The sequence below is a fragment of the Paroedura picta genome, chromosome 18 (assembly GCF_049243985.1).
Source record: "Paroedura picta isolate Pp20150507F chromosome 18, Ppicta_v3.0, whole genome shotgun sequence".
Lineage (NCBI taxonomy): Eukaryota > Metazoa > Chordata > Lepidosauria > Squamata > Gekkonidae > Paroedura > Paroedura picta.
The window spans coordinates 2,542,565-2,555,650 of record NC_135386.1 but is presented as its reverse complement, the minus strand read 5'-3'; the positions used below and the strand labels follow the sequence as shown (position 1 = coordinate 2,555,650).

Genomic DNA, 13,086 nt, shown 5'->3' with positions numbered 1-13,086 from the left:
GGCAGTTCCAAGCATCGATTGGTTTCAGGATACAAAACAAAAACTCTGCTTTCCTTCACGCCAGCCAAGAACAATTTACAGAGACGTCCGTGCCGTCCTTCTCCTCCCCGCCTCCCTATCAGAGCCGTTATGGGGGGGTGAGATTCCTCCCCGTCCCCCCCAATCCAGTCCCCCGTCCCTATTTGTCCTCGTCATTCTGGAAAGCTATTGGCAAGGCTCATTTTGGGGGGTTCCCCCCCCCCGGGGAGTGGGTGAGTGGGTTGATGCTTTTTCCCTTGTATGCTGATTAGGAGGATGCAATTCTAGAAGAGAAATAAAGCCTGAGAAGTACAGTTGCCAACCTCCAGGTGGCGTCTGGAGTTTCCCCCATGATTATAATTCTTCTCCGGGCAACTGAGATCCGTCCCCTGAGAAAATGGCTGCTTCAGAAGGTGGTCTCTTGGCCACTGGTCACTACCGAAATGTCTCCCCCCCCAAAAAAAAAACAGGCTCCTCTCCCAAAATCTCCAGGTATTTCCCAAACCAGTACAAAAATCCCCACCCCGATACCAGTTTTGTTTCTCTTAGGAAGGGTCACTTTCCAGTTTCTTCCTAAGCAGCATTGCAGAAGGCAGAAAGGACGAACCACTCCAGTTTGGGAATATCCTGGAGGTTCACTGGTTCGGTCCTTGCCGAGGGGAAATACCTCCGCAGGATAAAACAGTACAGAGTCCCCCCTTCAAAGCAGCCATTTTGTCCAAGGAAACTCATCTCTGCCGTCGGAAGATCAGTTGCAATTCTGGGAAGGGGGTGTCTCCAGGCCCCACCTGGAGGTTGGCAGCCATATCAGAGGGTGGGGGGACTCAGCAGGGCCCTGTTTCGAGGAAGGGGGCAGACACATTCCCTGGAATGTCACAAAGGTCCTTCGCCGGGACCCGGCCGACCGGTTCGAACAAAACGACAGAGTTTAAATATGGAATTTGGTCACGAGGTTTTCTGTGCTTCCCTTTTTCTCGTTTGGGGCCGAATCGCTTCTCCATAGGGACTCCCAAGCGCCGTCTTCCAGCCCCACCCGTACAGGCCTGGCTACGCAAAGGCATTTCCTAAAGATTTTTCCTTCGCCAGGCTTAGAGATAGGGGGGAAACAGCCCCACGACGAGCAGAGGAAAGTCCAACGGAATAACCCTGGTTGGTCAAACAGAGCCTGGCCCCAAAGACAATCTGGGTGGCAGAAGGGGGCTAGAGGTTATCGTACATCCGCAAGGTTTTCTCCAGCTGCTGACCGACCCTCTGGTAGAAGAGGATCTGCTCTTTCAGGTACGACTGCATCATCTTCTTGAAGTCCGACACCCGCCGTTCGTGGAAGTGGCTCATCTCGGCCTGCAGGGCGAAACCCACCACGCGGCAGCGCTTCCGTATCCCATCCGCCTCCTCCTGGTCCATCTTCCCTTCGTCGCTCAGGCGCTGGCTCTCTTTCACCTTGGCAAACGCACCTGTCCGGGAAAGGGGCGGAGAGAAAGAATGGGAAACGATGACAAACGTAGGCATAAAAAAATTCTGACTAGGGTAGCAGCTCTGCGTTGGGAAATGCTGCAGTGTGCATAACTGAGAAGACAGTAAAGAGTGTCCAGCAGGGGGCATCAGAGGAGATGCATATTTAGCATAGTGAGGATGGGAATTTCCCGATGGTTTTCAAATTACCTGATCGGCTCAGCAGGCTCCGTTGAGCACACTATCTGCTTGCCTCCAGAACAGCAGTTGGACAACAGAAGAACGACTGCAGACAACAGCTAGAACAGTTAGGTCTCTCTCTCTCTCTCTTTCCCTCTTTCTATGCATTGTTTTTCTTCGTAAATACGATTGTATTCTTTAAGCTACCCAGTGCTCTGCTCTCTCTGCCAGCACCTATGGAGGGTGGGGCTAGAGGGAAGGGAAGGACTTCAGGAGGGCATGAGGCTCTAGATTCCCCCCCCCCCCAAAGCAGCCATTTTCTCCATGGGAACTTAATTTTGATTGGCACTCACCACTGCCTTGCAAAATCCCTGGAGAGACCCCCTGCTCTAAAACTTGCCCCCCGAAACCTCTGCCAAAGGAGGCAGTGGTCCCAGACGGTCAGGGGTTGGTTGGCAGACATGAGTGCGAATCCCTAGTGTGCAGGGAGCCCCCTACAGTGAGAAAGCCTTGGAATGGCTGGCCCAGGAAAACCCAGTCCTCCGAAAACAGGAGAGAACCCTGCCTCTCCCTGCGCCAAACACTCCGGCAAACTGCATGCCTCCCAAGGACCCGTTCCAGTTGTACGCGATCAATAATTCAAATCATCTGCTTAATTTATGAGGCTTGCTTTTATGGGCCGTTGGCACCGTTTGGGGTGGGCTTACTCATGTGTAAAACCGGAGGCGCTTCGGAAGAAGACGCGGGCGGCCGGCAACCGTATCCAGGCCGAAGGGGCTCTTTGGAGAGCAGGGTAATTTTGCCGTGTGCTTGTCTATAATTAATCAGGCACTGTGTTTTTCTCGGTGTGCGTGCCTGCTACCAGCATCTATGAGCCTCACCGACAAAAATCACCCCCCTTCTCCGAATATCCGGCCGAGGATAAACTTATTGGCAGCAATAAACCTTCGGCTGACAATGATATCTATCGATACCGTAATTATTAACTGGCTCTAATGGTTAATCGATCATCAATGTTCTATTGTTTTAACTGTATTTATAACTATGCCTGCACACCCCTCTGAGCCAGTCTTGGAAGGGTCGTCTAGAAATTTACTTAATACCGAAGACTAGAACGAGACCCACTTGCTGTATTTATACGTTGGGAACGCAGCCATTGTTATGGCATCCGTAAACATACGCTGCATTTGACATTGTCAAAATTCAAGTCCTGGGAGGCCACTGGCTGGGGAAGCAGAAACCAGCGACTTATTCCAATTGATCTCCACAATCATTAAATGGAACCTCCAGGTTTAGGAGCATTAGACCTCAGGGCACCAAGGAGGAGTGGTGTGGGCCTCTGTGCATGCCTCCCGCTTCTTAAGCAGCCATTTCCCCGAAGGGAAAACGAGGGGCAGTGAGTTACGAGAAATAGGTCAACGAGGGTTCGTTTGTGTATATGAAAACAGGCTTCCTGTTTTGGGAAGAAGCCGTCTGACTCCGGCACCCTTGGCAAGGCCGGCCGGGTAAAGCCAAAAAATTCCGTTTCAATCACTGCGTCTCAGGGGGCTCCGCGGCGCATGGCTGAGTTTTGCATTCTGTACAAAACAGCCGGACCTGTTGCGCCGAGAGAAACCGAATTCTCCCGGCTCTTTTGTGAGTTGCGCAGGGGGACGCAAATTTTGAGAGCTGCGATTTGGAGAAGGACCGGATCGGGCGGGGGCCGTCTCGTTTCCCGTCCGGCGGGCAGGACTCTGCTGTGGTTTCCTGAAGGAAGGCCACATGTGAGAGACGTATCCCATCTATAGACCGTTCCGAGAGGGCCTTGCGCAAACCTGGCTCTAGCGAGACACTTATTTTTGACATTTGAGGTTGACTTTGGAATTCTCTCACTCCCAGCACGGCTACCCACTGGAATCAGATGCGTTGTTTTAAAAGGCAGGAAGGGGGGGAGGTTATTACATGTACGGGGGGATTAATTACCCTGCAATCTGTTGTCATCGACAATTCGAAATGTGTTTAATCTGCTGTTGCTCTATTTTTAGTTATTATTATTTATTCCCGACAAAATTTTCCACCCGTTCGGTTTCTGCACAGTGCCACAGCTGGGGAAATGGTCTTAGCTCGCAGATGGCTCTGCCGTCTTAAATCCACATTTTCGGCGTTGTTTTTAGCTCCTGATGCTACCGATTCGGAATGCTTTCTTCTGTTATATTTGACTTGGGATGGGATGATGCGATTCTAAGTGTTCTCCTTAAGCGTCGGCGTGTGCCCAGGACAAGGAGATCTGAGTTCAAATGCCAAAGCGCCGCCATCAAGAGCGCTGGGTGCTCGATTTCCAATTGTTTGGCCTACCTCGCTGGATTGTTGTGAGGGTAACATTAAGCAGGGGGCTATGTACGCCATCGTGAGCTTCTTTGGAGGGGGGGGGAAGTGTTTCCATGACTGGCCATCACAAATGAGATGCATTTAATGAGTAGAGACCCTGGGGTGAGGTTACCAACCTCCAGGTGGGGTCTGGAGATCTCCCAGAATTACAACTGACGGCGGAGCTCAGCTCCCCTGGAGAAAATGGCTACTCTGGAGGGTGGGCCCTGTGGCCTTGCACCCTACTAAGCTCTCTCCCCTCTGCCCTCCCCAGGATCCAGCCTCCAAGAATCCCCCAACCCAGAGTTGTCCCAGTGGTGGGAAGGCTGGACGAAGCAAGGGGCCAGTTCTTCGACTTTTCCCCCTATGTGGTCCTGCCCCAATTCCAGAAGGGACTTCAACGAAACATGTGCAAAACTTGGCATTTCCCCCAGACCAAGGGAACAGGGGTGCCAGTAACTCTGAATTGGGAAAGTCCTAGCGATTTTGGGGGTTGGGCTAGAGGCAGGGAGGGTCTTGGACCAGCTGGGGACCTCAGTGGGGTACATTGCCCCACAGCCCCACTCTCCAAAGCAGCCTTTTTCTCCAGAGGAACAGATCGTGGTCATCCGGAGGTTATCTCCAGGTGGCGCCTGGAGTCTGGCGACCCTCCCATGGAAGCTTCCAGGACCCTCTCGCTGCCCCCAGAGGCCCGGAAGGGTTTCCGCCTCCAGGAAGCACCCGGTTTCCAAAGGCACCCGCAGAACCTGGAGAGTCATTGCCAGAGTTCAGAAGCACAGCAAAAAACGTTTCTTAAATAAATAGCCACGTCCTTAAGCTACCCGGGGGGAGGCAGGCTGCCTTTCCCACAAGGCTGTTTAGCCAAAAGGAGATTATTTTGGTTGCGTGTTATTGTTTTTTCAGGGTCATTATGATCAAGTCCAGCAGCGGATCTTGAAAAATGTGCTCTGGAATCTTGAGTGGGCAGAACTGGAGGAGGAGGAGAAGAAGAAGCCGGTTTCTTATACCCTGCTTTTCCCTCCCCGAAGGAGTCCCCAAAGCAGCTCACAAACCCCTTTCCCTTCCTCTCCCCGCCACTGATGCCCTGTGAGGCTGAGAGAGCCCTGAGAAAGCTGCTCTGGGAGATCAGCACTGAGAGAACTGCAGAGGAGGAGCAGGGAACCAAACCCCATCAGAGAAAGGAATAGCTGGTTCTTTTCACTCCCCAAGCGACTGACCCTCAGCCCACCCTTCCTCTCCCCACAGACTCCTTCCATGAGGCAGCTGAGGCCGAGAGAGCTCAGGGAGAACTGAGGCAGGCCCAAGGTCCCACAGTTGGCCGACCCTCCTTAGATTTGAGAGCTGAGAAGATCGGGGGAGCCAGGAGAGGGTGAAAAGAATGGCATTTCCATCCGCCCTGGCAACCATCTGCAATATACTGACACGCAAAAACACGATCCCTGTGAATTGGGACCACCACCATCCGGGGCTGGAGGGTATGGTTACGGGCGGTGGGAGGGGGAGGACCCAGGACTTTAGGATGCTTTAGGATGCTTAGGGCTGATCCTGCGTAGAGCAGGGGGTTGGACTAGATGGCCTGTATGGCCCCTTCCAACTCTATGATTCTATGATTCTATGACTAGATGGCCTGTATGGCCCCTTCCAACTCTATGATTCTAGGATTCTATGACTAGATGGCCTCTATGGCCCCTTCCAACTCTATGATTCTAGGATTCTATGACTAGATGGCCTGTGTGGCCCCTTCCAACTCTATGATTCTAGGATTCTATGACTAGATGGCCTGCATGGCCCCTTCCAACTCTATGATTCTAGGATTCTATGACTAGATGGCCTGTGTGGCCCCTTCCAACTCTATGATTCTAGGATTCTATGACTCTCTCTATACCGTTGTCAGCCCAGCTGTTCCCACCAGCATCTCAGCGGCAGCCTTTGTGACTTGGTCTTTTCCAGGCGCCGGGCCAACGAGAGAAGGTTCTCCCTGGCACAGAAAGCACAGGGGGAGTCTTGTACGGCCAGCGACCAACAGTGTTGTGTCTGCAGCCCGATTCCACCGAGAGGGAAAGGGCCGGGGGAGAGCAAAGGAGGCCCTTTCCAGAGCAGGGTTCTCTTTAGGGGGTTCTAAACAATCTGAAGAGCCCCATGGATCAACCCAAGAAGATGCAGCCATGAGGACTAGAATCCTGCTTCCCCCCCCTCCAGTCACAATCACGAAAGCTGATTTGTGTCTGGCCAGTGAATTCTTGCCCCACGTTCACATTCTGGTATTTCTGCATGGCTGTGGCACGCCTCCAGGAACAAACAAGCTGTGTACATTTTGCAGGGCATGCTGTGGGGGGGGGGGATACCTCGGGCCAGATGGGGGGCACGCTTGCCAAAAAACTCTCGGCCGAACTCCGTTCTCTCTCTGCGAAAGGCTAGGGAGAACATGCCAAGTTATGCCGTACGCAACGCAGGACCTGGGTCAACGGAGAACAGCCAGAACACAATCCCCATGGGGCCCTGGGCTCTGGCGTGATCAACACAGATTATTGTTTTATGCATTGCTTGTTTTCTTGGGAGGGGGGGGGAGGGAGGCGCCAATAAAATCTACATTCATTCCCCACCCCTGCCCTAGGGCTGTTCCTGCAGCTAGGTAACTGAACCGGATGGTCTGACTTAAGATCACGCACATTTGAAATGTAAAGCACGAATCCCTGCTCGAATGTCACAGTGGCTCAGGGGCAGAGCCTCTGCTTGGCATGCAGGAGGTTCCAGGTTCAATCCCCGGCATCTCCAGTTAAAGGACCAGGCAGGAGGGGATGGGGAAGGCCTGGATCTAGGACCCTGGCTCAGGGGCAGAGCCTCTGCTTGGCAGGCAGGAGGTCCCAGGTTCAATCCCCGGCATCTCCAGTTAAAGGACCAGGCAGGAGGGGATGGGGAAGGCCTTGATCTGGGACCCTGGCTCAGGGGCAGAGCCTCTGCTTGGCAGGCAGAAGGACCCAGGTTCAATACCCGGAATCTCCAGTTAAAGGAGGGCAGAGGTCGTCCACCCGAAAATCCAACTCCTGCTTCCTCACTCAGCGAATGCGTAAAATGAATGGGTAAAACGTGGCATTTGCTGCCAGAGGATCAGGTGATGGCCACATGAATAAACAGGAATAAATTTACGGGAAGGGGGCTGGATAGATTCATGGAGGATAAGGCTCCCTATGGCTCCTAGTGGTGGCTGAGGGGAACCTCCAGGTTCAGGGGCAGTAAACCTCTGAATCTGAGAACCAGGAGGCCACATCAGGGGAAGGTCAGCCACTGTGTGAGGCTGGATGCTGGACAAGAGGGACCATTGGCCTGACCCAGCAGGGCTTTTAGGGGTCTCATCTTGAAGTTCAGCTCTTGATTTACAAAACGGGCCTTACAATGCCTTCCCAAGCCAGAACAACCACAATTCCTCTCCCCAACTCGATCGGGTCCACGTCAAAAGAGAGCAAGCCCCAGCTCTGCCGTGGGTCCCGATCCTGAGAGCCGAGGACCTGGCCCAGAGCAACGGTTGGGGACCATGAGAATGCCTTTTCATCTACAGCCGATGTCTCTCCGTGAACTTTGCTAAATGTGAGACGGAAAGCAGAGAAAGGCTCCTTTGCAAATCGAAGGCACATGTGGCTCAGCACAACGCTTCAATTTAAACAGCGGCCCGCCGTGACATTATCCAGATGCAAAACTCATCTCCTTTCCGTGTTAGCCCCTTCTTGTTTGTTTTCGTTCTCCTCTGCTCTTTTTAAAGAAACTTTTTTCCTCCTTCTCTCCGTCATTCACCCTTCCAGCTTGGTGCAGTGGTAGAGGGCGACAGTTTCTCATCTGGAGAGCTGGGTTTGATTCCCCACTTCTCCTCCCCACGCAGCCAGCCGGGTGACCTCGAGCCAGTCACAGTCCTGTTAGACCTGTTCTCACTGAGCAGTTCTGTCAGGGCTCTCTCAGCCCCACCTACCTCATGGGGTGTCTTTGGTGGGGAGAGGAAGGGAAGCCGCTTTGAGACTCCTTTGGGTGGTGAAAAGCAGGGTATAAAACCCAGCTTTTCTTCCTCCTCCTCCTCCACATGCGGTCCGCTGGGTGGCCTTGGGCAGTCACAGTTCTCTTAGCGCTGTTCTTACAGAGCAGTTCTCTTTCAGCAGTCACAGTTCTCTTAGCACTGTTCTTACAGAGCAGTTCTCTTAGATCTCTTTCAGGCCCACCTACCTCACAGGGTGTGGGAAGAGGAAGGAAAAAATGTTCAGAAGGAGCTTTGGGACTCCTTCGGGCAGTGAAAAATGGGGTATAACAACCAAATCGTCTTCTGTTTCTCAGTTTTGGGCCAATTCAGGGATCTCCGTATCCCAAAAGGAGCAAACGAAAATATGAGCAAAAGAAAGAAAATGCCACGTTCCGTCTGACGTCAACAACAAACCCTAAGAACGAACTGTCCAAAAGAATGAACTGTTTTGGGCTCCCCACCCTTTCATTTTCTCGGCCTCTGCGGGATCTCTTTACGTTCCTCCGTTGCATGACACAGCTGTCCCTTCAGTTTATGCCAAAATTTACTCCCCAGCCCACCTGACAAACCTCCCCGTCCCTCACAGAAGCAGGACTCCAGCCTGAGCATTGGGAATGTTCGTGAGCATTCCGTGTCATCACGGACTTAAGAGATCTTGGGCAACAAACACGACTGACAGAAAATGACCCAGCTCCTCTGCGGCTGACGTCTGCTGTTTCTTTTCCTTGAAATTATTGCTCACACCCTCGCACTGGTTACCGGCCAGGCCTCGGGCCAGTTATATGCGGCTTCTTCCTCCATAGCAGCTTCTAAATCCGTCCGATTGAGAGAAAACCGTGAAGGCTTCTAAATTCAGGAGGAGCCTTCGTGGTTTCCCCCAAATTGAACAGCCTCGAAGGCTGAGGGACGAGCATCCATTTTGTAATGAAGGGTTTCTGTTTGTAAGGCTGTACACTCAACCCAAACAGGGACTGTGATTTATTGAGAATTTGGGAACCCTCTTATCCGGTCACTGTTTTCCTGAGCTGCTGACTTTTGAACAAGCCTCACCTGGACAAGCCCTGTGTGCCGTCCTGGAGGCCTCACTTCCAAAAGGAGGTGGACAAAACCGAGAAGGGGCAGAGGAGAGCAACAAGGATCAAGCCCTGTGTGGAACGGTGGATGGAGAAGAGGAGGTGGAGAGGGGACATGATGTTCCTCTCGAAGTATCTGAAAGGTTGTCACTTGGAGGAGGGCAGGGAGTGGCTCTTGTTGGGAGCCCAGGACCCGCAGTAATGGGCTTAACCTACATATAGAACAGTACCTGCTAGATACCATCATCAGGAAAAATAATTCCTAGTCAGAGTAGTTCAGCAGTGTAATGGGCTGCCTCAGGAGGTGGGGAGCTCCCCCTCACTGGCGGTCTTCAAGCAGCAGCTGGACAGATCCTTCTCCCGGATCCTTGAGGCTGATCCAGCACTGAGCAGGGGGCTGGACCGGATGGCCTCTACGGCCCCTTCCTAGGATTCTAAGAAAGCATCCCTCCGGCCAACCTAAGAACCTGTTATGCAATACTGGGGAGAATAATTGTGTTACGGGTGACCTGTGATTAGCCGGGTGCCACAAGGGCAGAACCATTATCAGGAGACATCGTTGCTTGACATCCCTCCCATCCTCCAACCTCCCCGAGAATTATATCATTAAACCAGCTCAGCCACATTATTGCGTCCCCCCCCTCCCTCCCTCCTTCAGGCAGCAAGGTGTGCCCCGCACTTACCCTTCTGCAGGTGGATAATATCCGGGAAGTTGGAGAGGAGCCCCTGGTACAAGGAGAGCATGTCCAGCATGAGGAAGAGGTCGTTCTTGGGCTGCTCGGAGAACATCTCCCCCACCGTCTCATAAGTCTTGCCCGTGTGAGAGAGGGCGCCGTTGAGCGCGTCCAAGCTGTAGGGGGGGTCCATCTGGAAGGCGTGGCTTATGGCCTGGAAGGCGTGCCCCAGCTTCTGGAACTCCTTGCGGAAGCCCCCCACGTGCTTGCGGGCCAGCTCGGAGGCCACGGTGGTCAGCTGGAGGACGCTGTCGTCCATCTTCTTGCTGAAGGCCTTGAAGGTGTCCACCCGGTCCTCCACGTCCTGGAGGTCCTGGTGCTCCGTGGGGATCTGGAGGGTGAGGAGGAAGCTGCCGCCCACCATCTCGTCCTTCTCCGCCCTCCGCTTGCCCATCTTCCACTGCTTGTCGTCTCGGCAGTTGAGGAAGTGGCGGAAGCCCTCGTACTGGGAGAGGGTGGGGTGGCTGGTCATGTGGTCCATCCAGAGGACGAGGCGTCGCTTGCGTTTCTCGATGAAGTCCTCCTCGAAGCGGCCCGTGGCCTGCTTCTCGGGCAGGTGCGGGACGGAGAGGACGGTGAACTTGTGCAGCAGGCGGTTGTACAGCCAGTCGAAGTGCTTGTAGCGGCGGTAGACGGGCGAGGGGCTGTTGCTGGGCGTCAGGCGGTAGGAGATGTAGCTCTTGATGCCCTTGAACTTGGTCTGCCGGGTGGGGTCCTCCACCGAGCACATCAGCGGGTGCGGGTTGGGGCGCCACTGGGGGCCCTTGGCGCCCATGTCGATGTAGTAGGCCTCGGGGGGTTTGGAGAGCACGGGCACGTCCCCCAGGACGAAGGCCTCCACGCCGGAGCGGACGAAGGAGGAGAAGCGATTCAGGTTGCGCCCGACCACGCTGCCCCGCTTGGCCGAGCTGATGCTGTCCTGCCTCTCCAGAGAGGGCCGGGGGCGGTAGGCCAGGTGGTTCGGGTGCAGGTGCGGCCGGGGGGGTTGGAGGCCGGGAGAAGGGTGCCCGTTGGCGCTCGTCCCGCCGGGGGGCTCCTCCACCACCGTGCACCCGTCGTCCCAGTCGTCCCAGTCATCGTCCTCCTCGTCTTCGAAGCTGCCCTGGTGGGAGACGCCGGCATTGGGCGGGGAGCCGTAGAAGGACGAGCCGTTGGACGGCGACCCGCCTGGGCTGCTGGAATAATCCGTGTAGGCCGAGGCAGACCTGGGGCGGAGGATCTCCACGTAGGAGGCGGGGAAGAGGCCCGTCTCTCCGCGGCCGTTGGTCCCCTGCAGCCAGCCGTCCACCGAGTTCTCGCTGTAGATGACCAGTTCTTCGTTCTCTTGGATGCTGATTTCTTCCTTGTTTTCGCTCTGGAAGTTGTACAGCGCCCGGGCCTTCAACGCCATGGCCGGGCCCTGGAACACGACCCCGCCACTGGCCCAAAAACCCTTCCCTGGGCACCTGAGTGCTGCCAATTCTTCCCGGATGCCCCAGAATTCCCCCACTGCTTTGGCGAAAGAGAAGGAAAGGAAGGGTTTTGCAGATTCTCCTGGACACTATGGATATTTTTGTCTCAAAAAAGAGCACTGAGGTTTATAAATTCCAGTGATTTTGCCGCCTGTGCGCTCCGGCAAAGAAAAACATGCTCAGGGCAAATGGAACAGCATTTTTGACCCCTGATCTCAAGCGATGCGTATGCCCTCATCCAGATGCACAGATAACCTCAAACCTGGCATCTCCGTGTTGATGTTCTCTCCCAAACCGGTCTTGCCTGAACCAGCTGCCCTCCTGTATTCTTATTCACATGGAAATGGCATGCAAAGCTTTCTCCGTTGCCATCTGACTAAAGGAATCCCAAATGTTACTGTTTTCTGGAGAATCTTTCTACGCTTCCGTGAAAGAACCTCCAAGCAGGGTGCCGGAGAGAGAAGGGAACAAAACGCCTCTGGGCGCGGAGGGAAAGAAGAAAGCGCGCCGCCCGTGTGGATTAATCCAAACCGAAAAGAAAAATATTTTTGCAAGTTTTTGTCAATCCCTTTTGGATGGGCTTCAGAATCCACAGCCCTCCGGAGAGGGGAGGAGTAGAGGAGAAGGGAGGCCAGCCGCAAACCCGGTCCAAAAATTGAATGGGTCACGCCTCGAGCGTCCGATAAAGAACACAAACACAACACAGCCCCTCCTTCTTCCCGGGGCACCCTCAAAGCCGGGGAGAACTTGGGGGCCAGAAAGAAAAATAGGAGAAGAAATATTTCTCTCTTCCCTCCTCCCTTGTCTCCGTCCACCCTCCCCACAACCCGACAACCTGAGATCTTGGGGGGGGGGGGGGGAAGGAAGCGAAGTTTCCGACCCCAAAACGCGGGGCTCCTTGTTTTCCAAAAACGGCTCCCAGATGGGGGGCAGCGCTGAGGTCCAGGGCCGCCTGCTGAGCGAGGGCAGGTCAGTTTCCTTCTGAAATTGACACGGTCCACCTCCGGCTGAGCTCTCCTCTCGGCAGGGAACGGGAAAGAAGCCCGCCGGATCCTTCGCAGCGGCTCAAACCGCAGGCAAACCCGATCGCCCCTCTCCCCGCATCGCGCAGCAGCGTCCGCCGCGAGATCGCCGCCCCTCCGGATTCCGCTCCGGCCGGCGCCAGGGTCGGATCACAACAAAGTTTTCCCCCGGGGATCCTGGAGGAGGGGCCGCCTCGCCTCTCCCCCCTTCGGCGACGCGGGGAGGGCCGAGGGGAGGACTCCAAGCCGGGCGAGCCACTTCCGCTGGGAGAGAGGGGTGGGAAGCCGGAAAGCGGCTCGGCCCGGCGGCTGGGATCCAAGCGGCGCTCGCCACCTTGCGCAGCATCCAGCCGGGCGCTCGATCCTCCCTGCTCTGCCTCGCTGCCTTTTGGATGCCTTTAGGCGGCTTGTCCGGAGCGATCCCCAGTGGCAGCACTTCCCGCAAGCCCCGCGCGTCCTGCGTCTTTTTGCGCGCGGCTTTGCGCGCCTCTCCTGCGCTCGGGATCGCGCGTGCTTCGGGGATCGGGGCGGGGAGGGTCCGTTCTTGCCAAGCTGCCCGCAGGAGCCCCCCACCCTTTCGGGCCCTGATTTTGGGGCGCCTCTTTCCCGATCCAGCCCGCTGCGCGGCTGTCCTGCGCGCTTGCCCCGCTCGCTTGGCCGCGGCGCTCACCCGCCCGGCTTTTCCATGACGCAAAGGGGGCCAAAGCTGCTGGAAAGTTTGCAAAAGCGGCGGCGGGCAAAGGGCGAGCTCGGGAGGCAGCGGGCGGCGATGCGAGGTCCTCGGCTGCCCTCTGCAGGCGGCGCGGC

The 13,086-nt window shown here is 55.3% G+C and overlaps 1 protein-coding gene across 1 annotated transcript; it reads right to left on the bottom strand.

The window, feature by feature from the left end:
- On the bottom strand, positions 1 to 13,011 carry SNX33 (sorting nexin 33). The gene is made up of 2 exons (XM_077318088.1): positions 9,756 to 13,011; positions 1 to 1,472 (listed from the first exon to the last, which is right to left on the bottom strand). The coding sequence occupies exons 1-2, from the start codon at positions 11,194 to 11,196 to the stop codon at positions 1,219 to 1,221; spliced, it is 1,695 nt and encodes a 564-aa protein (XP_077174203.1). The 5' UTR covers positions 11,197 to 13,011; the 3' UTR covers positions 1 to 1,218.
- Between the last annotated feature and the right edge of the window lie 75 nt (positions 13,012 to 13,086).